The 24,489-nt window shown below is 36.3% G+C and overlaps 2 protein-coding genes and 2 pseudogenes across 3 annotated transcripts; 1 reads left to right on the top strand and 3 right to left on the bottom strand.

Annotated features, from left to right (window-relative positions):
• Positions 1-215: 215 nt before the first annotated feature.
• Positions 216-3,841, bottom strand: LOC107010128 (annotated as a pseudogene).
• A 150-nt stretch (positions 3,842-3,991) lies between these two features.
• LOC107009320 (DNA mismatch repair protein MLH3-like) lies at positions 3,992-12,790 on the bottom strand. 2 transcript variants are annotated; one of them, XR_003576863.1, is made up of 16 exons: positions 12,648-12,790; positions 11,807-11,858; positions 10,653-11,712; positions 10,506-10,576; positions 10,349-10,406; positions 10,142-10,234; positions 9,907-10,066; positions 9,749-9,822; positions 9,485-9,607; positions 8,569-8,688; positions 8,375-8,466; positions 6,059-6,158; positions 5,327-5,435; positions 5,178-5,223; positions 4,943-5,048; positions 3,992-4,381 (listed from the first exon to the last, which is right to left on the bottom strand). XR_003576863.1 is itself a non-coding variant. In XM_027914706.1 (9 exons), the coding sequence occupies exons 5-9, from the start codon at positions 10,357-10,359 to the stop codon at positions 8,658-8,660; spliced, it is 369 nt and encodes a 122-aa protein (XP_027770507.1). In that variant the 5' UTR covers positions 10,360-10,406; positions 10,506-10,576; positions 10,653-11,712; positions 11,807-11,858; positions 12,648-12,790; the 3' UTR covers positions 8,568-8,657. The 2 variants fall into 2 exon arrangements, 1 of the variants encoding a protein (XP_027770507.1); XM_027914706.1 differs by lacking the exons at positions 3,992-4,381; positions 4,943-5,048; positions 5,178-5,223; ... (2 more) ...; positions 8,375-8,466; positions 9,485-9,607 and having other exon boundaries at positions 8,568-8,688.
• Positions 12,791-18,458: 5,668 nt separating this feature from the next.
• On the top strand, positions 18,459-19,007 carry LOC107010127 (F-box protein At2g17036-like). The gene has a single exon (XM_015209381.1). It carries the CDS (start codon positions 18,459-18,461, stop codon positions 19,005-19,007), a length of 549 nt encoding a protein of 182 aa, XP_015064867.1.
• A 2,266-nt stretch (positions 19,008-21,273) lies between these two features.
• Positions 21,274-24,489, bottom strand: part of LOC107011646 — an 11,636-nt pseudogene continuing 8,420 nt past the window's right edge.

The following is a 24,489-nucleotide window of genomic DNA, read 5'->3' as shown; positions in this document are numbered from 1 at the left end:
TATGTGAGTCCTCATCCACCCTACAGGAGAGCATAGCCCGTGGTATCAAATAATTCTCGACATTAGCTTCACCATGAGAATACATGTGTCAAATCATCTCCATCATAATAGAATTCAGAAAAACCTGAACCAAAAACATCCCATGGATCATGTCCCCCTAGAATGGCTTAAAAATTGAGATCAAACTTTGCAGGATTTTGGAACAAGTAGTCCTCTTTTTCCAAATAATTATATTTGAAAACAACTTCATGTTCAACAAAAGTTCCAATCTCATATTCAGCGATAAGGAATAACATCTTGAAACCTGGTCTCAAGCAAAGGATCTAATGGCAGAGGAGACGGTCTGGACAAAAAATGGCAGGTCAGAACCATAATTTTTAGTCTGTAAAACGAAATCCATAAGATGATCGTCTTCATCCAGAATGTCTTGGTTAATTAAGCTTTTTCCAATGAATCTCCGACAAAAAATTTGATCTTTGTGATGCCTTGCGCTGAGCACCGGGAGAAGTTCTCAAAATATATTTCCTTGCTTCTAGGAAACATTTAATTTAAGACATGGTTAACATCATTAGCTACATCAAATTCAACACTATAATCATCTTCAAGGCGATTCTATAGACGGATCTGGTGTTCACACATTAACTGGCTATGATTTGTTCCTCCGACTCGGATTGCCTCTTCTCCAACAAGGACTTGACATCACATATGGGCTTCAGTGGAACTTCACATAAGTTGATTTCCAAGCACTGTTGATCAATGCGAATGTGTGAACACCAGACCCGTCCATATGCCTTTAATCTTGTGAGATAACAATATCGTCGAAGAGGAAAGTGAACACGTGCAGGCTTTCAGGGCGATGAGAGAAAAAATCACCAATTCTCCTGGATATGGGACTTAGGATTTGGCTTCAGAGCATGCACCATGTCAGGAAGCTTCATTCCATCACAGATGAAGAAAACGAGGGAGTTGTTCCCTACCAGATCAAAGTTTCCCTGATGGTATATAGCAAATTGAGCCAGATTTTAAGGATTAACTTCAAATGCAATCAACAAATCAACCACAGGCATATTTGAAAAGCAATGAGATCATTTCTCTGACTACGGGAAGACAGGCGTGAATCATGAAAATTAGACAGCATAAAATTCAATGAAAGCTAGGGCCTTATAATCTCCAATATGATGTTAAACAACATGAATAATCACTTCATATTTCATGACCTGCTAGAAAAGTAACCAAACATGTGGACCCATATTCAAGGTACTTAAACATATATTATTTTATATTGAGCTTCATATAGCTTTTTTGAGTTGCAACATAACATCGTCTATGTAGCAATCCAGTCAATATAATTGAGGTACTAATTAAGCTATGTACCAATAAGGGAATCATTAAAACATGCATAGTCCCAGTCTGTATGTGGAAATTAAATTATGAAGGTATAGAACTATAGTAGTTGTAACATGTCAAATTGATGTTTGTCATACCTCTCTGGTGTAGAACTTGACAGCAAAACCACTAGGGTCCCCAGAGTTTCAGGATTACTCCTCTCATGAATAGCAGTAGAGAATCTCACAATTAGTGGAGTCTGAACACCGAGACCTCCGAAGAATTCAGCACAGGAAAGTGAGCAATGTCATGACTAACTTCAAAAAACCTTTGGCACTAGGCACCTCGGGCATGAACACCACATTCCGTGATATGTTCCCTGTCAAAGTTGGCAAGTTTCTCCACCAAATGGTAATCATCAAGCAACACGGGACCTGGAAAGAAAATTATGAGCAGCCACAAACACAATATGCCAAAGAATCTACCATACTTAACATCACTCTCCGTATCAGGTTTGATATAGGAAGGTAAAAATAGGGTAATAACCTTTGATCTATAACCGGTTAAATTTCACCGGTAATATAAAAGATATTTACACGGTAAGTGTGTACATACCTGATTAACAACTAATTTCTGGTAAGAAGCATCATTACATGTTCAGTACCATCAACAAAATTGTTCAAGTAGTATCGCGTTAGGGCATTACCTTCGTCAGCGAGAACCCGCTGGGTTGTTCTGTAACCATATCTGTAGATCAAACAACAATGTAGATTTTATAATGACATTGATCGACGAAAGAAAAAGCTTGAGGTCATAGTATCAATTTGCCGATGTTAAATCAAAAAGTTTTTCATTGGTAATTGATGAGATGGGTGGAACTCTTTATAGGGCTATGGCAATCCTCCTCCCTTTGAGCTAGCTTTTGGGATGTGAGTTAGACCTAAGACCTAATTTAACAATTGACTATAACATTTTTAGTTTGTGCTAATATCCATCATGATCTCGAGACAGATTATCAATGGAATTGTGCAGTTAGCATTTAGAGATCCAATCCCAGATTCTTTCTCTTGATATGAATGTAATAGGCCAAAAACTAGTACCAATAATGCCAATGATGGCTATATATTGTTCGTTGATTTAGAATTGTGCAATTAGCATTTAAAGATCCAATCCCAGATTCTTACTCTTGATATGAATGTTATTGGCCAAAAGATAACTACCAATGCCAATAATGGTTATATAATGTTCATTGATTTAGGAACTTTGTCAGGGTTTTGAATCCTACTGTGTATGCATTTATATTATTGCACTCTCCAAATATATGCTTTGCACTAATGCAGCCTTCATATGATCTTCTTTAAGCAGAACAAGAAAGTTGTTACCTGACAAAATCTCAATTTAAAGCTGAGTACCAGAATACTGGATGGATACTTATATCATCCCCATGACTGGCTCACACTGCAAATAGTTTTTAAGGTAAAAGAATAAACAGGTCAAGGTAAAGAAGCTTAATACTTATCCAGCATAGCAACTTTAACACAGATATTTAAAAAATCTCACAGAGTTTAAAGCTTTTGTCAAGGTTGGGGTGTGAGCTAATAGTTTCTTCAGCATCGAAAGCCTTCTCAGTTGGAAATCAAGCATTTTCAGACCTATCATGCTCTGCAAAACAAACATCATCAATTAGGGTGCCTGTAAAGTGTAATGATCGAAGTGTGTAAGTTGGTACAAGCTTCTCTAGTGATTCAAGTCCTAAGGAGAAATATATCGACCCTACCAGTCATGATCCACTTCCAACAACCAGCCAATGAATAATTTAAAGAAAACGATGTCAAATACTAAGCCAGAGGAATCCTCCAACTTTCTAGTATTAGGAAATAACATTAGCTCCCACTTGGGACATTCTCTAGAAGCCTTCCTAGAACCAGAAAGGCAGTATAGATTATGAACTTGCAGATCATCTCTAGTTAACATGTCTATTTACAGAAAAAGTGTCAACTGAATATCTTGACGGTAGTGAAGGAGCTTCAAATAGGAGCCTAAAGTGTAAGTAGAGAAAACTAAGTGACCATTATGTTGTATCCTTCCACACTAGACAATTCTTCAGAGTTAATTCGAATATATGCACAAGCAGTTGTGATGTAAGTATTTTCCTCTCTGAAATAAGAAATGAAACTCGTCTTTTATATGCATCCACATCAAGTACCAATGATAGTAATGTTTCCACAGGAGGGGAGGTACCTGAGTTACATGTGTACGGTCTAAACAGTCAATGCATTTAGTCCTCAAAACTCAAAGATGAGATTGCCTCCGAATTATCATTACATATGCACAAAAGAAAGAGAATCAAGCCATGTTTTCTAATAGATAAACAAGTCTGGTAAACCAAGAATTAATTGAAATATTTTACCTTATTGACAAGATCAATGGATAGAACATTTCCGTACTTTTTTCTCAGAACCAAGTAATGTCGCTCAACAACTTTAGACTCGAGAATGCTACACGACAGAGTCATTAAGATTGGAAGGTCATTAAGTGTGTTATAGAATCAAGAAACTAAAAGAGGAAAAGAGTGCTACTCAAATGCTTCTATAATTCTCACTATCTCAAACTTGGACATATATGTCAAATCTACAATCTGATTTCATAGTAATGGGATTGACCCTCTGACCAACAAAACACACACTTTTTAATATAATAACAGAATATCTCGACAAAAAGTGAAAAAATGTACAGATGCACTTATCCATCACATAAACTACAAAGCATTCTAATATGTGATGTTTCAGCAAAGCTCAAGCATTTCATTTAAGATTTGTGAATTTCCCAACCTTCCCTTCCTCTTGCTAGCCAAAAGATGGTGGGTTGGGGGACTTGATCTTGTTATACGGCCTTTGGAAATTCTCGCCTCCGAGCTATATTTTGGATTGAGTTAGGCCCAAGGTCCATTTTCTTATCATGGTATTGATGCGAGATATTATCTACTGCTTCATAGCTCGAGTGCTACTCCATTCGTGGATTCAATCTTTTCCTTTTGACAGAGGAAGTTATAAACCTGTAGGAAGTAACTAATGAAAGTTTTAACAAATGGAATATGTGCTATTGTCAGATAGAAGATTCAGTTTTATTTCCTTCTGCCATACCAAAATGTACATTGCATCTGAGAGCACCTGTACTGAGAATTGAACAGAGTTCTTTTATGAGTAAGCTCACGGTAAAACTCTGATAAGTCAAATAAAAAATGCAGTACATTAGAAGTGGGATTTCTATATATAGAATGGTCCGAACACCAAATCCTGTCTTTATTCCGACAACATCATGTTCTCCACCCTAGTACTATCTAATCCTTCTTCTTCTTCTTTTTTATCAACCCCCTCTTCTATCATTTTAAGAGAGGGAACACAGATACCACTTGCACACAGAGAAAGTAATACAAGTTAAAAGAGTTATTAGTTTAAACATTTTATCACAGCAATACCACTTCAACAATAAACTTTAATTTGACAGAATTTTAAGTTTCCCTCTCAGTTATCTACGTATGTATAAAAGGGCATTTCATGAGCAACAAGATTGTTGGTGTAGAAAAAAGTCATAATCAAACTTCAAACAAGTGTACCTGAACAAATGATGTTGTATACCCTTTCAACTGGATAATTTGCTCGCTTTCCTCAAATTTGCAACAAATCCATCAGAATCAGCCCCTCTTCTCCACATTCGAGTGCCTACATTAACGACCAATTGAGTCCTACTACCGATGTATTTATATTAATGCACTCTCAAAAAATATGCTTTGCACTAATGCTGCGTTCATATGATACCATCTTCTTTTTGCAGAACAAGAAAGCTGTTACCTGACAAAAACACCCTTTAAAGCTAGAGTACCGCGGCTGGCCCACACTGCAAATAGTTTTTAAGCTAAAAGAGTAAACAGGTCAAGATAAAGAAGCTTAATATCTATCCAGCATAGAAGCTTTAACACAAATATCAAAAAACTTCTCACAAAGTTTAAGCTTTCGTCAAGGTTGGGGTGTGAGCTAAAAGTTTCTTCAGCATTGAAAGAACCAAGCCTTCTCAGTTGGAATTCAGACATTTACAGCCTAGCATATGCTCTGCAAACAAACATCATCAATTAGGGAATCTGTAAAGTGTGATGAGAAGTTGAGAAAAGTGGATCCAAATGTGTTAGTTGGTACAGGCTTCTCTAGTGGTTTCAAGTCCCAAGGCACAACCATATAAACCTCCCCCTGTCCTGATCCCAGTTCCCACAACCAGCAAATGAATAATTATAGAAAATGGTGTCAAATATTAAGCCAGACTGAATCTTCCAACTTTCTAGTTTTAGGAAATAACATTCACTCCTGTCGGGACATTCAATAGAAGCTGCCTAGAACCAGAAAGGCAGTAAGATTATGAAATTGCTAGTGAAGGAGCTTCTAGGCACCCAATGTGTATTTGAAGAAAAATGTCAATGTAAAGAGAAATTGTCAACTGAATATCTTGAAGCTAAAGAAGGAGCTTCAAATAGGCACCCAAAGTGTAAGTAGAGAAAGCTAAGTGACCGTTATGTTGTATCTTTTTCCACAATCGACAATTCTCAAGGGTTAAATGGAAAATATGCACAAGTAGTTGTCGTGCAGTATTTTCCTCTCTGAACAAAGAAATGAAACTAGTCTTTTATATGCATCCACATCAAGCACCAATAATAGCAATGTGTACACAGTAGGGAAGGTACCTGTTTTACATTTGTACGGTCAAAGCAGTCAATACAGTTGGTCTTTAAAACTCCAAGTTGCAATTCAACTTTCTTACCTTTCTCATTTAATAGAAAGTACCTATACCATAAGAATAAGAAATCCAAACTTAACATCAAGGTCAGTTGAAACAACAATTAGATACTACAAGAACAGAGTGGTAAAGCAAGCATATCTGTTCCTGACAAAACACCAAAGAGAAATAATTACTTTATGATGGATTCAAATTTAGAGTCTGTAGACAACACCATGCACAATTCATTGTTATTGTCCCATCTCTCTCTCACTCTCTCTTTCTCATATATTTCCTGACTCAGTCTGCTATTTGGTTTAGCTTTTTAGTTTCTCCACAATTTTCAAACCAAATAAGAAGAAGAGTTCTCTCCTCGCTGCTAGTGTTGCTGCCTCTGCATTACATACAGGTGTTAGGGCATAATCTTTTGCTTTAGAGATGTAACATGAAATGACACATTCTGTTTGACTAATTTGTTTCTTATAGTTCATTTTACGACAGAGTAATATAGAAGTTGTGATAATGACTTTAATTGCACAACATGCTGACTTACTCTAGGTTCCTTGATTAGTTCTTGGTAATCAAGGTTTAACTGATTTGACCTTCCAGAAAAAATAAAGAATAAAAAGAACAGTTAAAATTCTATACAGTTAACACACCAACCCGTCCACGGTTAACAGAATAAACCTCGCCCAACGGCTTCTGGCGAAAACGGGTCCACACACATCCCTGCTCCACTATCCTAAATGGATACTACCAACTTAATCTCAAAAAACTTTACTTTCAAAACCTTACGATATCCATTTGGCCTCCCGTGAGCTTTAGTAACAATTTCCAACAAAAAACGTAGCTTAGAGCCTCTCTTTTAAAGTCGAAGCTTGCTGGGAAAAGCATGCATATCGTTTGAATGGATGTATTTTGATGTCGGTGGTGTAAAAAGAACATAAGAAACCATGGTGAGAAAAGAGAAAAGCAGGGTGCCAAGTCCTACAAGTACCATTAAGAACCAACTAGTCACCAAAAGAGATTCTTGAAAAGCACATAAAATAGCTTTATCGGATTAACATAATCGGTTTCAATGGTTCCAACAAAGGGAGTTAAATGCTGCACATAATTTCTGGCAAGTTGATTGCACATCTAACATGGAACAAAAATGAACAAGTTAAGTATTTTTCTTTTTTTGTGGCGATAATCAAACCACTCCTCTCTTAACCTACATTCAAAAGAAAAGATCATAATCCTTGACTATGTAAAAAGGGACATGCATTTATTTTGACATGGGCGTCAATATCTACATAGAATACACTCCACGAGACACAAAGTGATGTAAGAAAAGATAAAACACCCAATATCTCTCTCCTCTTCTTCAATAATATCACAAAATTGCAATACAAAATAGCAAGACATTATTTGGTTAAAGTACTCATACAGGGAATGTTTATGCAGTGATAATAATGTAAAAACTGTTATGTGGTATATAATAAGGTAGGGATTCTAACGCGGTGAATAATAAATGAGTTATGCTATGCCGGGTCTATCTACTATACAGGGAATTTTTGCCTGTAAATACTCATCCGTTTCTGTTTTTGGCCTTTTAACAAGACATGGACAGCTTCGAAAAGGCAATGAAAACCAGTCCTGAAACAGCCTTGGAAGCAACCCACCACCAGTTCTCTGATGATTCGGGGTTTAGGGTTTTCATCAGAAATCATCAATACAAGAGAACCCAGACCGAACTGCGCTCCAACAGCCTCACACTTTCACTTAATATTAACATATATGCATTCAAGAATAACAATTTTACTTCAAAAGGACAACAATTTCCTTTGATATGCATCTAAAGAGTACCCATTTTACTCAAAAAGGAAACAACTTCCTTAAAACATGCATTTTAAAAAACCAACAAGTTCTTGATTTTTTCTTACATGGAGAATCCCAAGATAATCAAGTTTTTTTTAACTTCCTCTCCAGAATACCAAGTTACTTGGGCAGATTGATCGGCCACAAATTTGATTGGGGATTTCGATCGGACATCGCCGCGGAGAGTTCGTAGCAGCAATGCGGTGAAGCAGCGTTCGAAGGCAAGGAATAAAAAGGAAAAAGGATACTCTAAAATGCTAAAATACAGTTTCACAGTAGTATAATGATAATATTTTATTGTAAAAGTTGTTCTAAATTGAAATAAACAAGTAGGATGTTAGTTAACTTCTAATGGTACCCCAAGACAAGGAAAGAAGAAAAAATGCAACATACAAGCAGTCAGAAGGTTGGAAAGACAACTCACCTCAGCGTTATATTGGCATCATAAGAGAAGTACAGACCGGGAGTCCGCTCTACGACTTTAAGCAGTGCAGAAAACTGAGCTTCCATGTTTTTCTGCCATGGCCGAAGAAATATCATAGGAACAGAAATAGATGAACCAGCATTAGATTTAAAAGAAATCGGGTAGGGAATTAAATAGGAAATTGGAGACCAAACTGTTCAGCAGCAGTGTTCTTGAGAGACTGATCGCAAGGAAAAAATTCATCGATGAAACTTTAGGGTGCCCGAAGTAAGATCCAACACATTCACTGTTTGTTATGACCAGTACATATGAACCTGCAAGAGCAGCACACACTACATCAGAGAAAGCTTTTATTGATACCTATCAAATGCATAATTGATATTTCTCTTCCAACAAGCTCACAAATATTCCTTCGATATCCCCTCCAAAGACTGGCACCGTTTACTATCAGTGCCCTTCCCTCTTCATTATCACATCTCTATTCGGAGAGAACATGCCTATTTTTTGCAACTTCTCAAAAGAGCTCTTTCTAACGATAGTTCCAGCCGTATCATGTCTTTCTTCAACAACCATTCTAATAGAGACACACCCCTTTCCTATAACTTACTCCTTTCAGATGATCGTCTGGTCATGTCATGACTCTTTATGAGGAATTATCAGTCTTAGCAAACACATTAATAATATGAATACAATACTCACAAATATGTATGACATGCCCTTGTAAACATTGGTCTGCTTGGTTTTTGCAACCAAAAGAAGCTAGTCACGTGGTTTTGCATTGTTCTCCCATAACAAAGGGAGATAATTTTGCTCTCCAAGAATAACTGTGACATAAGGACCTTGCAGGGTCAGAGGGTCCTTTTTAATACTTTGAATTGCTATAAGATTAGCAATAAATAATGATAATTAGCCAGTTTAACTTATTAATTTCACCCATATTAAGTTCCAAAAAGTGATTAGGCGTTTTGATTCTTTTTTAATAGAAAACAACCCAAACCACACAAAACAGACACTAACACAAACTCAACTCTATAAAATAAATCTAGAGCCTCACATTCGTTTCCCAACCCCAAAACAAATTAAACCATAAATCACAAAAAAAATTCTCACCTAAATTCCACAGAGGTTTTTGAAGGCTCCAAAGTAAAATCATTTAAAGATGTTGGACAATTTAGGTTCAACATAACCTGTGGATATATCTGAGATCTACTTCACTTCTCAATGTAAGAAGCACTGTGAAAACTCATAGCTGTGTTATTAAATAATTTATGTATTGGTCCTTCGGAAACAAATCTTGAATTGATATTTGCATTACGGAGGTCAAGGAAAACAAAAACACCGTAAAAACAAGCATCTGATATAGAAAATGCTAACCAAAGATTGGTCTTCCGTTTTTCTTTGTCAGGAAAATATACTAGTAACAAGTGGATACAGAAATATTGAAGGACCTGCAAATTGAACAGTGGTTGTTAGGGAAACAGAGTGTAGAAAAGATAACTCATAACATCTCTTATTCATTTGGGCATGTATACCTTCATTGTGTAAACATCAGGACCTGAAATGTAGCCTGAGAGCTTGAATGAACCATCACTTGCATTCACTTTGTTAAGGGAACTCAGATGAATTCCAAACTCACTGGACAATACCAGCAATGGAGACGGAGAAGCATGTGTGCAAAGCAGGTCATCCTCACTGCATGCAAATGAAAAAAATCTAAGAAACCAGACAGAAAATATCCTTAAGTTAGCTGATGTAACAAAGACAGACCTTTCAATATCAACAATTTTGAAGGAGACACTGGGATGCACAAGGGCGATTCTCAGCAGAGACTTTTTCAGAGCATGCAAGACCTTCTTTGGGCTTCCAGATTATATATGCAAACCAAAAGAACAATCAGGTTAGAGTACAACCTTAACAGTAAAGCATGTAATCATTATTTTTCATTTGTTTGAATTGTGAGAAAAGTAGAAGTACTTGGAGTGCATTTGCTTCCTTCGAGCTGGTTGGTTGTACAATACTTCATGAATAATGACTGCAAAAAGAAAAATCTCAACAAAATTTCTTATTGGCAAACAACAAGTCAACTCTTGTACCAGGTAGGCTTATACATAATTAGCTTATACATAATAACCTGTTGTACAAACATCCTGCCTACAATCATCAATTCCAAGGTACTAACACTTGTCGTTCTGTAAACAATGGCTAGAACAAAGACCACATTAGTAGTTTTATACCTATACCATAGGATACTACCAGCTAAATCTCAAAAGAACCTTACCTTCAAAACCTTACGATATCCATTTGGTCTCCTGTGAGTTTTACTAACAATTTCCAACAAAGAAACGTCAGAAATAGAGCTCAGAGCCTCTTCTTTAAAACCAAACCTTGCTGAGAAAGCATGCATATCATCTGGCTGTATCTTGATGTCGCTCATGTACATATATGGTGAATGCTCCAGAGTTACAACTACTAGACAGCAACTCGAATATACAAAACAGAACAATCCTACATTTCTAATTCAAACTCAAATATAGTTGGCCTAATTTTAACAAATGCTACCTAAAACTATCTTATATTCAGATACCACAAAAAAGGGTTAAGGTGAGGGGCAATGTTAATTGAATCACTAGGTAATTGTTTGAGTTACCTGGGCAGATTTGATGGCCAAAACCGTAGTTAAAATGGCCAGAAAAAAATGAAGCATGACAGAAGATGAAAGAAACAGGCACATATACTGTCTCCATAAGCTGACCTTAAAGTATCTAAGCACCAAAATTTATGTTCCGGCTCAACTTTAGCAAGAATAAATAATCAAAACATCTCTACATACAACAGTGATCAACAAAAACATATTTCATGTCTCTCTCCACTCCAACCCACCCCACCTCCCCCAAGCTACCCGTTTTCTTTTGGGGAGACGGTTCAGGTAAAGAAAGTATTTATTGCAAATGAAGCACCAGGAAGGCAATGTACATGAACAACTTACAATACAAGCAAAACCAAAAATGTAAGCATCAATATTTGGTGTTGTGTACAGTCATACAAGTTAGCCCATTTACAAGTAAAACCACATAACAATAAATAAAAGAACATCTTTGAAAAGATAATAATGAATGCAGACCGTCAAACAGCCTACAGTTGAGTAATGCATGCAAGCAATCCTATAGATTACAACTATCATTCCAAGTTATGAACATCATAGTTGTCAGGCAAAAGAAATTACGTACAACAGCATCACTAAAATAGAAAAGATGATGTCAGTCCAACATTTTCCAAAAAAAAAAAACCATATTTTCTCCCATCAACACGTATCCATCTCGTGAAACACCCACCAGATCCTTCAAGAGAAAGTACAACTTCAGATGATAAAATAAATAATAAATTGAGCAGATAAAAATTGATTAGATCAATGTCAAATAAACTTAAACTTACCATTGTCATCCACCTTAACATAGCAGGTCGCAATGTCTATAGCAACAGATACCTGGTGGAAACTAGGTTAGGTTCAAACTAGGAGTACACTACTTATAAGAATAACAAACATTAAAAGAACAGCCCTATGGGGAAGCAAATCTCATGGCAAAAAGAAATAAGCTGTTATATATATTCATTTGGAAAAAAATAGTTATAATACTAGAATGGAACATCATACTAAGAAGAGAAAATGTATATCAATTTGCCCGCAATATCAGAAGTAGCAAATGAAGTTGCATAACAGCACGACTTGTCATTTTCTCAGCAGCTTGCCTCTATTTTATATTAGGTGGAAGGCAGGCTGAAATTCGAACTTGGAATACGAATGAGATCAAAAAGGCCATCTCAAATAACAAAATCAGAGAACAATTAATTCCCATTCTCTTACATAGCACAATTTTCAACTTTAAAGAAATAATCAAAATTATTAGTCAAGACAATACATTGCGAGAATGACAACACAAATAACAATGTAACTTCAGAAAGCAAGTTCTTGAATTTATTTATTTTATAGCAAGTTCTTGAATTTATTTATTTTTATAGAGACTGCATGCAAGAATTCAAAAAAAATCTTACAATAGTGAGTTCTCAAACTTCCCTTTTATTTTTTTGATGGGAAGTGTAGCAGTATTACTAGAGCAGATAGAATGACCGGAAAATTGATTCAAGATTTAGGGTTTTGATCAGAAATCGTCAATACAAGAGAACCGTGACCGAACTGCGCTCCAAATAGCCTCACACTGTCGCTTAAAACATGCATCTTAAAAAACCAACAAGTTCTATGGGAAGAGCAAGTTACTTGGGCAGATTGATCGGCGGCGAAAGTTGAATTAGGGTTTATGGGTTTTTGTCGGGAATCGTCGCCGGAAGAGTTAGTAGCAGCAAGGTGGTGACTTCTAATTTACACGGTGTCTCTTTTTATAATTTTTGAAAGGTGGTGTCTTCTAACTTACGCAGTGTTCTTTTTATAGTTGTGCTTCGACGTACGCAGTATATACGCCGGTGAAAAATAAGTACACGCGGGAAAAAGCAAAAACTACTTAATATCAAATATAATATTATTTTTTATAAATTTTTATCCTACTATACTATTATTTGTAATTTATTTATCTTTTATTTTAATTTAAAATTAGAAGAGTCTAATCTATTGAATAATGTGGTTAAATTTGTTATCATCGCATATAACTTCAATTATTTAACTTGTCTAATTTTAACAGATTAATTCAGAATGAGATTATAAATTAATATTTTATATATATCAAATTAAATATGAAATTTAGCCTAAAGTAACTATGTTATAAATTAGATATTTGCAATTGAATGATACATCTATAATCTCATTTTAAACTTTTAAAATATTTAATAATGCTTTATTTAACTTACATATTTACAATATTATAATTTTTGCATGTAGTAACATTTAATCACTGAAGTAGGCATTTTCTAATTATTTTTGTCAATCACATTTTTTTTTATTTAGTGATTGCTTATAATAGATAATATCGTTTCAATTTTTCAAATATTTAATATTGATTAATTTAGGCTTAAGTCATCGTCGATTCCTTAAAATAATATGCATAATTCTATTAGACATCTTATTTAAGATTTGTTCCGATCAAACACCTAAAATATACACCTATTGAATATTGTCTCAATCAACTAAAATTAAAGAGTGAGTGACATACACTCGCGAATGATGTGAAACAATAACCAATAAAAAATGATATGTGGCATAATAATAATTAAAAAATTAATTAGAAAGAAAAATAAAATAAGATAAATTTTTAGCCCAAATTAAGAAGGAAAAGAAGGAGAACCTTTCTTCTCCACTTCTTCTTTGCCACCCAACCACATTGTCTTCCTCCGTACACAAGGAGTTGCTACCGGCTAAAATTACCAACAGTCTGATAATTATAGTAACTCCACTTTTTCTCTCAATTCATAGGAGGATTTTTTTGCCGCCCCAGCCCCTCTGCTTTATTCTAAATCTCATCAGCATTGTTATGCTATTTCTCCAAATCTCATTTTTTTCCTCCAAATAGATTCGTATATTTCTTTATTCCTCTTCGTTGTAAGTTCTTTAGAGTTTGAATTCTTCAACAATTTTAAGAAAATGACTTTAGATTCGTATTAGTCTTGCCGGAAAAAATGGATTTCCACCGAAATTATTTTTTATACAATTTGATTATTATTTTTTGATGCAATTCTCTTCTTTAACTCCAAGATAATAACAGTGATATTGATAATGGCGGGATAGTGCTAAAAAGAAAGAATTCAAGAGTATATGGGGAAGGGGTGTGGCCGGGGACAGTAATTTAGGAATTTGACCAGTAAGAATTCTAGATAATATGAAATTGTCCAATAGGAGAAAGACAACTGCTATGAATTTAACTTGCAGATTCAATTTCTCAATTAAACAAAAAATGAAGGAAAAAGGTGGAATCAAAATAAAGTGTACAAAATCTTAAGACTAAAGTAGACAATACTAAAACAATACAGTATCAGAAGTATGTGGATATGATTCCCAATAATGTTGCTGAAATTCTTCAGTACTGCATGTGACTGGTGATATAGGGCAAAAAGTCCAGCTGTTACTGTTCGTTCTTGGCTAATTAATTGACATACTGTCCTATCTCTTTTGACATAAGACTTACCGTTAGTCCAAGGGAAGTAAAATAGATTGTTGATATTTTCAACAAAGATGCAAATCATTTGTACGCAACTATTGTAGTATCTATCAATAAATCACATGCCCATTTCTCCATTGGCTCCTTTTTGTGTATTTTGACTATATGGCATAAAACAGAAAGGACTTGCTTGGAACCTTATCAATAACAATAATTGAAGATATGGGAGGCCATCCATAAGATTTTAAAAAAAAATGAACCTATAAACAGCAGGACCATCCCAATGAGCTTGTAAATTACTAGCCTTCTATAGCAGTAGCATAACAGTAATAGACTCTACTGGTGAAATGGGAGATGAGATATTGGAGATGGAGCAAACAAGATTTCTTCCCAGGAGATTCTTTCCAGAATTGGAGGGCATACCAATCAGCAATGTCCCAAATATTTACCAGATTGAAGGACCGAGTTGCAAGCTCTTCTGAGGATGCCGATGAGATTGAGGAGCTAAGGAAACAAAGTGAGATAGAGTTGAAACGTTGCCTTAGTTGGTGGGACCTCACCTGGTTGGCTTTGGCTCCGTTATTGGAGCCGGCATCTTTGTACTCACTGGCCAAGAAGCTCATGAACATGCCGGACCAGCTACAGTTTTATCCTATGTGGTTTCTGGCATTTAAGCAGTACTCTCTGTTCTCTGCTACACAGCATTTGCAGTAGAAATTCCCATAGCAGGAGGGTCATTTGCATACATCAGAGTAGAACTAGGAGACTTTGTTGTTGCTCTGCTTGTGAGGAGATAGTATGTCAGAGGCATCAAAATACGTTAACGTTTGATGCTATCATCTTTCCAGAAAGATCCAAAGATTAGGCATCGGCATTTACACTAGTACTGAGTAGACATATTCATTTGCCAGATGCCCTTATTCCTGCATTGCCTACAAGATCTGCATACCATCTGTGGCTCTTCTTTGCTTAACAATCCCATTGATAATCTTTCCATAGGTTACGTCAGTTGGTATATACGTATTTGACACCATTCTATCCAATCATAAACTAACTGCTTTCTCCAAACCGTCTTAACTAACAAAAATATCCGTTTTGGACATGTACACTAGTTCCCTGTTGCTGTTCCTGTTCAACAACCTTCGGCCAATTCATTTACCCAAAATCCCCAAGAAAAACTACTTTCAACTTCATCACCCAAAAGTACACTCATTTTAAAGAAATTTCAACAAGAACCCCACCTCAGAAACACCCTCTACAGCTTCATGGATCGATACACTCCTGATAATTTTGTTTTCCCTTCATTTCTGAAAGCTTCTACTGGTCTTCGGTTCTTGAATCTTGGAAAACAAATACATGGGTCTGTTGTTAAATTTGGTGATATGGCATCAGTCACCATGGCGAATTCTGTGATCCATTACTTGGGAGGTGTGATGGGAGTATTTGATGATGTTTATGAAGTGTTTGATAGAATTACTCACAGAGATCAAGTTTCTTGGAATTATGTGATAAATGCTCAATTTGAGAAGTGGGAGTTAGCATTGGAGGCTTTTGGGTTAGATGGATTCGAGGCTAGTTCATTTACGTTGGTAAGCATGGCGCTTGCTTGTATTTGCCTAGGACTGATTGGGTTGGCGCCTGAAGTAGTTTACTTTGGTGCCTGCAGGATACATCTTGGTGAAATTTCAGCTAGGAATCTCTTTGAGTTGGACCCAAATGTAGCTAGACACTACGTTTTACTCTCCGACATCTATTCCTCTGCTGGGATTCGGGAAACAGCAAAAATTGTTCAACATAACATGAAAGAGTTGGAGTACGAAAAGAACCTGGGTGCAGTTGGATTGAATTTGGAGATGAGTTCACAAGTTCGTAGCGAGAGATGGCACCACATCCACAAAGTAAACAGCTTTATGGCTATCTCGAGACTTTGTCAGAAAAGATGAATACTTCCTGCGTTCTTCACAATGTTAACTAGGACAAAAGGAAATTCTACTTTGTGGACAAAGTGAAAAATTAGCTATAGCTATTGGTATCCTCAATATACCTCCTGGAACCCCCATAGGGGTTGCAAAGAACCTTAGGGTATGCTATGACTGTGAAAAGAGATATTTGTTAGGGATGTGAGGAGGTTCCATCACTTCAGAAATGGAACCTGTTCATGTAGGGATTATTGGTGATATAGCATGTCTAGTAGATTTATACAAAGTTCTGTTTATAGATTCTTTTAATGTCTAAACATAGGTAAATGCACCCAACTGTAACTTACATTTGCTGATGCTGTTGATTGGAGGAAATCTGGTGCCACTGTGCTGCCTGACTTGATCGCGACCAATGAATGACTTACTTGAAATGCAGTGACCTGGGGAAGTCCCCGTTGGAATATTTTCTTGCCTATAATGGTAAGTATATTTGTATTACATAAATGGTTATGAAATAGAACTTAGTCTGTGGCATGCGATCTATCAAATAGTCATTAGTCAGATGGTTGACGAGTTTCTTTTGACAAGAAATATCTTGTCTCTTGTGCTGAACTGATGTTGTTATTCATCATATGATGTGACATTCCCATCCAAGGGGGTCTCTTTTATCTGATCCTAAGTAGTTTGGGATTAAAGAATTGGTGAATAGCGTTAATGCAGTTCAGTATAATACTCCTATTTCAGTTTTCTTCAGTTCGAGTGTGTGTAGTTAATTAGTTAGTGCTGGGAAAGTGGTTAGTGAGTTAGTTAAGTAAGAAGGATTTGGTGTGATCCGTTCTTGTAGATTGACTTCCCTTCTATATAAACCTGTATCCCTTTTGTAACAGAAATTTTCCAATACATAAAAGAAAAAATTTCTCCCTCTTTTCCAATTCTCCTCCTCCTTGTTCATCCATGGGGATGAGTTTCTAGTTTCTCGCATCTTCTTTTTCTTTCTTTTCTTGTTGTCTTTCAGATACCATGGAATGGGCAAAGCTTCTTCCCGAGTTGTGCAATGAAGTTGCAAAGAAACTGACAGAGAATGAACTCGATCATCTGCGTTTTCGGCTTGTTTGCCAAAGATGGAGGTCTTCTACCCTCCATTTCCGGAATCCTACTCTTCCATCTTTAGCTTCTTTCCCCAATGCATCCTACCCACAAGGAAACCCCCTCAGCATTATTGAAGAAACAATATATCTCTTACAGATTCCAGATGATGTATGGAAGTTAACGACAATCAAGAAGTTCAAGCGAAGCTTCCTAATCAAGGTGAGCAAATCTTTAACCAGCGACAATATTTGCCTAAAGAGTGTTTTAAACCATGATTCAGTGTTGGATAAGAGAGGAAATCCAATTCACTCCACCGCTAATGTGGTGGATCTTTTGAACCTTCAAGTGAAAGAAGCATGTAAAGAATACCACATGCCAGAGTATTCAAAAGATATTTGTAGGTTGCAAATCTCTAAGAATAGGAAACAGGCTATGGCAATTGACGATGATAGGCAGCTGTATGTGATGGCCCGCCATAATTCTGGCCATTTTGCAGCATCCGAACGGGGTAGAAGGACCTAGAGCCTTGAAGAGGTTTGTAGAAGACTCTAGACCCTTCTAGATCCTTGGAGAAGACTAGAGAATTCTCTAGAACGTTTTAGAGCCTTTTGGAAGAGCTAGAAACATATTCTAGAGAGGGTAGAATTCTCTAGAACATATACTAAAGTGTAATTACTTAGGGACTTGTAGAACAATATTTATTTACTCTTAGGCCCTTAGGGAGTAGTATAAATAGTAGGGCCTCTCATTTGTAACTCATCCAACAAACCAACCAAAGTTGTAAGCAAAGTTCTCAAGCTTAATACAAGTCCTCTCTTCCAAAGTCTTTCTTAGTCTTTCTTCATATTCTCTTAGCATTCCGAGTTAAAGGCTTACTTGAGCTTACGAGATCGTGAAAGAATCGTGAGTAAGTTGTCAAGTGCCGCACGGAGTCTTAGCAAATACTCTAAGTCCGTGACATGTATCACTATAAAGATGAGTGGATCAGAAACAACTTGCGTTCTAAATGGGAAGATATCATATATTATGGGGAAGTTTGTCGCGATTGACATACAAGGACGGACAGCGCTTTTTGACTCATCGTTTGAAGCCACATATATTTCAGGACCTACAAATGAGCACAACCCCTCTTTGTGCTGGAAAAGATTGATGGAGTCGAATGGAGAATTGTTTTTAGCTGAAATGTACCATTGTCGACCTAAAGTTTACAAGCTAGAGATGGATTTAAAAGTTTGGGTTGAAATTAGAAGCCTGGGCGACATAATATTCTTTATCTCTACTGGTTGCTCGTTCTCTCTACCTGCTTCAGAATTTCCAGGAGCTAAATCAGATTGCATATATTACACAGGAGAAGATGGAGATGCATACGATAGACGCTTCAGGTTTTGTGGACCCTATGCAGAATGTTATGATCTCAAGATTGGGATGTATGGGAGTCTTACGTCATTTCCTGAGCACCTGAAATTGTTCTGGCCTCCACCTGAATGGCTTGAAGACCCTACTGTCCTTTCTTTAGCACAATGATTTGAAGCCCTGAAACTTTTAGATTCTGAGTTTGGAACAGGCTTTGTAGATACTCTATTGTATTACTTGGGCTATGTTGAGCAATAAATCTTGTCTGATATTTTTCTACATAGATTATCTTTCAAATTTAACAAATATTGTAAAAAACCATTGGTGTCCTTCACTGTCGAAGAACACAAACTGTTGATTGAGACCTGCAAATAATAGGCCAACTATGAGTGAAGTGCGAATTGAAATAAGGAATGCAACAGGCCAAATTGAGTTTATAGTGCAGAAGATTGAATATGAATCTATACCGGAATTTTGCACACATTCCAAAGTGCAAGGACACGGAGATTGGGGCTGTATGATCCTCCATCCTGAACTAAATCAATCTGTGAATAATACCAAAGCATAGGACAACGAGAAGGATAGGAGAAGAGCAACCCAGGAGAACAAAAGCCAACCAAGAAATACAAATATTAATCAACAAGAAGATGCCAACAGTTAACAGGAAAACACTAGCTCCACTAACAGTTTTGATAAGAATGGAAGAGATGAAAACAGTGAGGAAGGTTGGCTCACAGTCACAAGAAACAGGAATAGGAACAAGGGAAAGAATGTCTCCGGTTCAGAAGCCTTCTAGTATTCAATCCAACACCCTACAACCGAAAAGAACGATCTTCAGATTAGAGGTACTAGGAAAAATAACGGGACTACTATTGAGAAATAAAACAACGACATGGAACGTTTCAAGTCTAGCGCTGGAGCAACCTCAGGCAACAACCCACAAAGTTTTCATGTCACTGATAATATGGAGGATACTAATGATTTTGATAGCCAATTCAACATTAGAAATATCAAGAGATCCAGAAAAGAGTTCACTGGTGCTACTATAAACTTTGACAAGAATAAGGCTAAGGAAAAGAATGTCAACCAACACAAGAAGCCAGACCATATGAAAGGGGAAAATGTTTTAATTAACTTGAAGGCTCAAAAGCAACCTGAGATATCCTTGAATCCTGTCTCGCTGGATAATTCTCCAAATATAAAAGTCACCAATATCCAAATGGGTGAATCACAGAATGCACCTACAGACCTCCCAAACAATGACGATGGTAACCAAGTCAAAAGTATGACTGAGATGAACAGACCTCAGCCCACCAATGTGTCTAACAAAGACATGAATATAGAAGTGGACACCATACTAGATAGTATTCCCGATGAGGGTATAGGGGACCACGAGATGCTTTAAACTGACCTTCGTAATGATGATTAGACACATATTGAAACTGATTCTGAAGAGGAGATGGAAGGGGAAAGCAAGCTCATTTTGAACCATCCTTTACAACAAAAAGTTCTCAAAATCAGCAGGTCATTACTGAGCATAACTACCTCTCTTATAGGATAAAAAGCAGTATTAGGAGGAAGTCCTTCGGGAGAAAACTTCCAACTCCAACATGTTCAACAAAATCCTTGACTCTATTGTTTCCAATGATTAGCCTCTTATTGTGGAACATTAGGAGTATGAAATCTCAAAGTGCATTTGCAAGACTCAAAACCCTCAAAAACCAATACAAAAGGTGTTTCATTGGGCTACAAGAACCTTTCATAAAGCTGTTTATCAAGGTTGGTACATGAGACAACTAGGCATGAATGGATGTCACTCCAACATCAGTAATAAAATTTGGATCTTTTGGTCCTTTGACCTAGATGTTACTATTGTGGAAGACACAGAACAACACTTTATAACCTGTAAAGTTGTTATCCCTGATAGTAATGTGATCCACATCTCTACTATTTATGCCAAGTGCAAAGACACTTTAAGAAAAGATCTATGGAATCAACTTCATATTCTCTCCTCGATATCAAAGGTCCCTGGACAGCCGTTGGTGACTTTAATGTTATTGCTTCGGTAGATGAATGTCACGACTCAATTTCTGAAATCGAGTCATGATAGCACCTACTATACTATACCCTACTGGTAGGTAAGCCAACCCGTAACCCTAATCATCAAGTAATGAGTGCAAGGGCAGAAACTAGTGAAAACAATAATCTAAACAAGGACAACAAGGCGAAAGCAACCGAAAATAAACATCACAAGTACAAAGATATCTAATCAAGAGTACAAGTCCCAAAAGTGGACCATCACCACAGGGAAAATGACCACACAATTTGTTAAGTCATTTATAAATGAGTTTTTAATACCCCATTTTCATTTGCTGTTATATAAAAAATTATACTAGTGAATAATGCTAATTGTTTCATACATTGGAGAACAAGAATATTCACTTAATAATTAAATTTATATAAAACTTCATTGTTAATACAAAGAACTATTTTAGGAGAGAAATATCATATTCACGTTGTATGAAAAATCTTTATCAACTCCTAAAAAGAAAAAAATGCAGCACATAGAAATAATAAGATATCTCCTTTAAACTATGTCCCTAATCAAGGTAAAACAACTCTTGAACTTCAACTTGCTCAGTACTTTCTTGAATGATAGATTCTTCATATTCAAACTCTTGAGCTGTAAAAGAAAAGTTAATGTCAGTTAGCAGACAAGGCATGTTCCTTTATCTCTCCGAAGGTTAGGTTATCCCAAACATATTGAAGAACATTACAACTAGATATTTTGAAACAGATCAGAAGTACTACAGTTTGTTCATTTGGATGTTTACAATCTTCAACATTTTGGTGCAACTTAAATAAAATAATCACTTTGACGCATTAACGACTTCCCCAGCTCATCACTCTGTGAAAAGATCATCATATCAGTTCTCTCCTAAGCATCCCATCTCTTAGATATCCATGGGGACATAATCTGCTGGTGAACTCAGAACAATTGTTTCTCTCTAATAGTTTTTAGATAACAACATATCTACTTCAATCTCACAAGTAGGGTCTGAAGGAAGTGGTGTGTATCTAGCCTTACCCTTTCTCTTGAGAAAGTAAAGAGGCATAGCTGTTACATAGTTTTGCATGATTAAGGTAGACAAAGTACTCAAAGACAAACCCAGGTTTTAAATTGCCATTAAAACAAGGAAATTGCATCTTTAAGTTAAACCAAGAGGATCACAAAACAAATATACTAAGATGCACATGTACCATGTAAACACGATTCTGAGTTAGTGACACACTATCTCTGCTACCTTCCCCACGTTAGATTTTAGAAGCCAAAGTGGCAGAAAACTTTTAAGAAAGAGCTTCTACTTCTATAGCAAATAAATGTTGCAAATTTTAGCATGTGTAAAATTCAGGCACAATCTGTAAATAATAATTCAACTAACTTGTTAAGGCTATCCAAGTATCTTTTATCAGAGGTTTGCCTAATGATTATGTGTTCTTAGCATACTGAGATAATCGTAAATAAGTTATTTCTTCTTCTTTTACGCCACAATAAAGCAGATCTACAAGGTCACAAGTTTTGGATCTCAAACCACTTGAAAAGAAACTAATCATTACCTTTTGTTCTGTTGTCTGCATAAAGGCAATTGTATAGTAAGCCAACTCCTTTACATCGTTCCCAACTCCTTTAAAAGCATTGTGCATATGATGACTGGAAAATAATCAATCCTGAAGAAATTATGAAATACAAAACAAGATTTGCTACTGATAACCTACCCTGCGACCACACAGTTATTCAAGAGGATGGTAAATTACCTAAGACACGGTGTAACCTATGGAGCGAAATCAAATTCACCATTTAAAAGACATACACCATAGAATGTTTAACCAGAAGGGTGCATGCATTGAAGCTTTGCTTTATATACACTTCTTAATTTTAACACTTTCAACTCCGATAACAGGGTAGCAAGTGCAGCAACTGCAGGCTGTATTTTACTGCTGATGTTTGCAGCGACGAGACAAGCATTTGTCTAGAAATCGACCCTGCCAATTATGAAAATCCCATTGAGGTCAAAGTCCTATGCTATTTCAACATATTGCTCAACATGGCTAGAAAATCCAACATTAAAGCTAGGAAAGGTCATTTTGGAGTTGATTGTGGCAGCCAATATTGACCAGCTTGTATACCCACTTTGCCACTTATATTTCATTGAACAGTTCTACCATTCATAGTACCATCAACAAAAAAAGAAAATACATTAGACAATGTAATAGTCAAGTAATGTGATACATCCAAGCTCTCGCACAAAATGGATAGAAGAACAGACTCATCAGGATGAAATGGAGAAATGTATGAAGCTGAGAATTGAAACAAAAGGAGATGGAGGACGAACGTCTCATATTCAATTCTTCAGAAAGAGAATAAAAAGGCTCAAATTATTACTAACAGTTAGCTACTTCGGGAGGAGAATCCGGGTCACATGATTTTACGTAAGATGACACCATCAATAAAAAAAATTAAGACCTCTATATAAAAATCTTTTATTCGTCATTGATATTAAAACTACAGTTGAGTAAACCATCACAAATAGGAGCAGTGAGAGAGATATCAACCACTCAGACAGTAAAGACAAATCTATAAGTATTTGTTGGATTAGAAACACCTAGTGATGTCTTTCCTTGCGAAGCTCAATTATGTACATGTATGCAAGATACAAAGACCCGAAATAAAAACTTCTAGGGTACCATGATTTCCTCATATCTCTGATAAAAGATGCTTGAAACATTTCTAAGTGAGTGTAGAGCTTTTATAAATGAACAAAATCATCTAAAAAAACTACCTGAATAAAAATCTCTTCATCTCCAACAAACTTTATAAAAAACTAAAATTAGAGATAAATTAAATCCTCTTGGCAATAGAGTTGCTTCAGCTTTTATCCACAAGTGAAGAAACCAAATATGAGAAGATCTTACATGAGAAATTTAATAGTTCTGATCAAAAAATACTTTTGTACTTATTAGCCAGGATGACTCAGAGAACAAACGACTCACCAAGACAACATCAAACAAATAATTAGATAGATAACTAACACCTTTTGATTGAGGCATAGTAATTATTATTTATAATTGACAAAATATCAAGGCAAGCATACAGATCTGTCTATTCATATGGGTTAGAGAGGTATCGAAAGCTAAGGTGTTGTCCTAACTAATTGTAATAATTTTGACAGAAGACTGACAATAACATGAACACTCACTCCTATTGCTTAATTACTACTCTATTTACTGAAGAAGGATTGCACATTGATTAAATAAAAAGACACAATGGCATTTCTAGTGCTTTTATAGCATACTTGAGGCTAATTTTCTCTATTTGAGCAGCATCAGGCCCAACCTCCTCCTGTTTGCAGAGGCAAAGTTAACTACGGGAATAATGACAATGACTCTGCTTAGAGTAACATAATTATAAAGCCCAAGTTTTGCAGCTATCATCTCATCCACCTCACATTCAACTAATGACAGCATCCGCAGATAAACAGGAGGAAAGAAAGCCCCACACAGTGTGCAACAAGACGGATATTGTCCAGAAAAGTGTTTAGGGTTTGACATAAAGCCATCCCTGAGTGCATGCAGTCAAGACCCGCGGGGGGGG

Source organism: Solanum pennellii, chromosome 2 (assembly GCF_001406875.1).
Source record: "Solanum pennellii chromosome 2, SPENNV200".
NCBI classification, from domain to species: domain Eukaryota; kingdom Viridiplantae; phylum Streptophyta; class Magnoliopsida; order Solanales; family Solanaceae; genus Solanum; species Solanum pennellii.
This window is presented reverse-complemented; position numbering and strand designations above follow the sequence as displayed.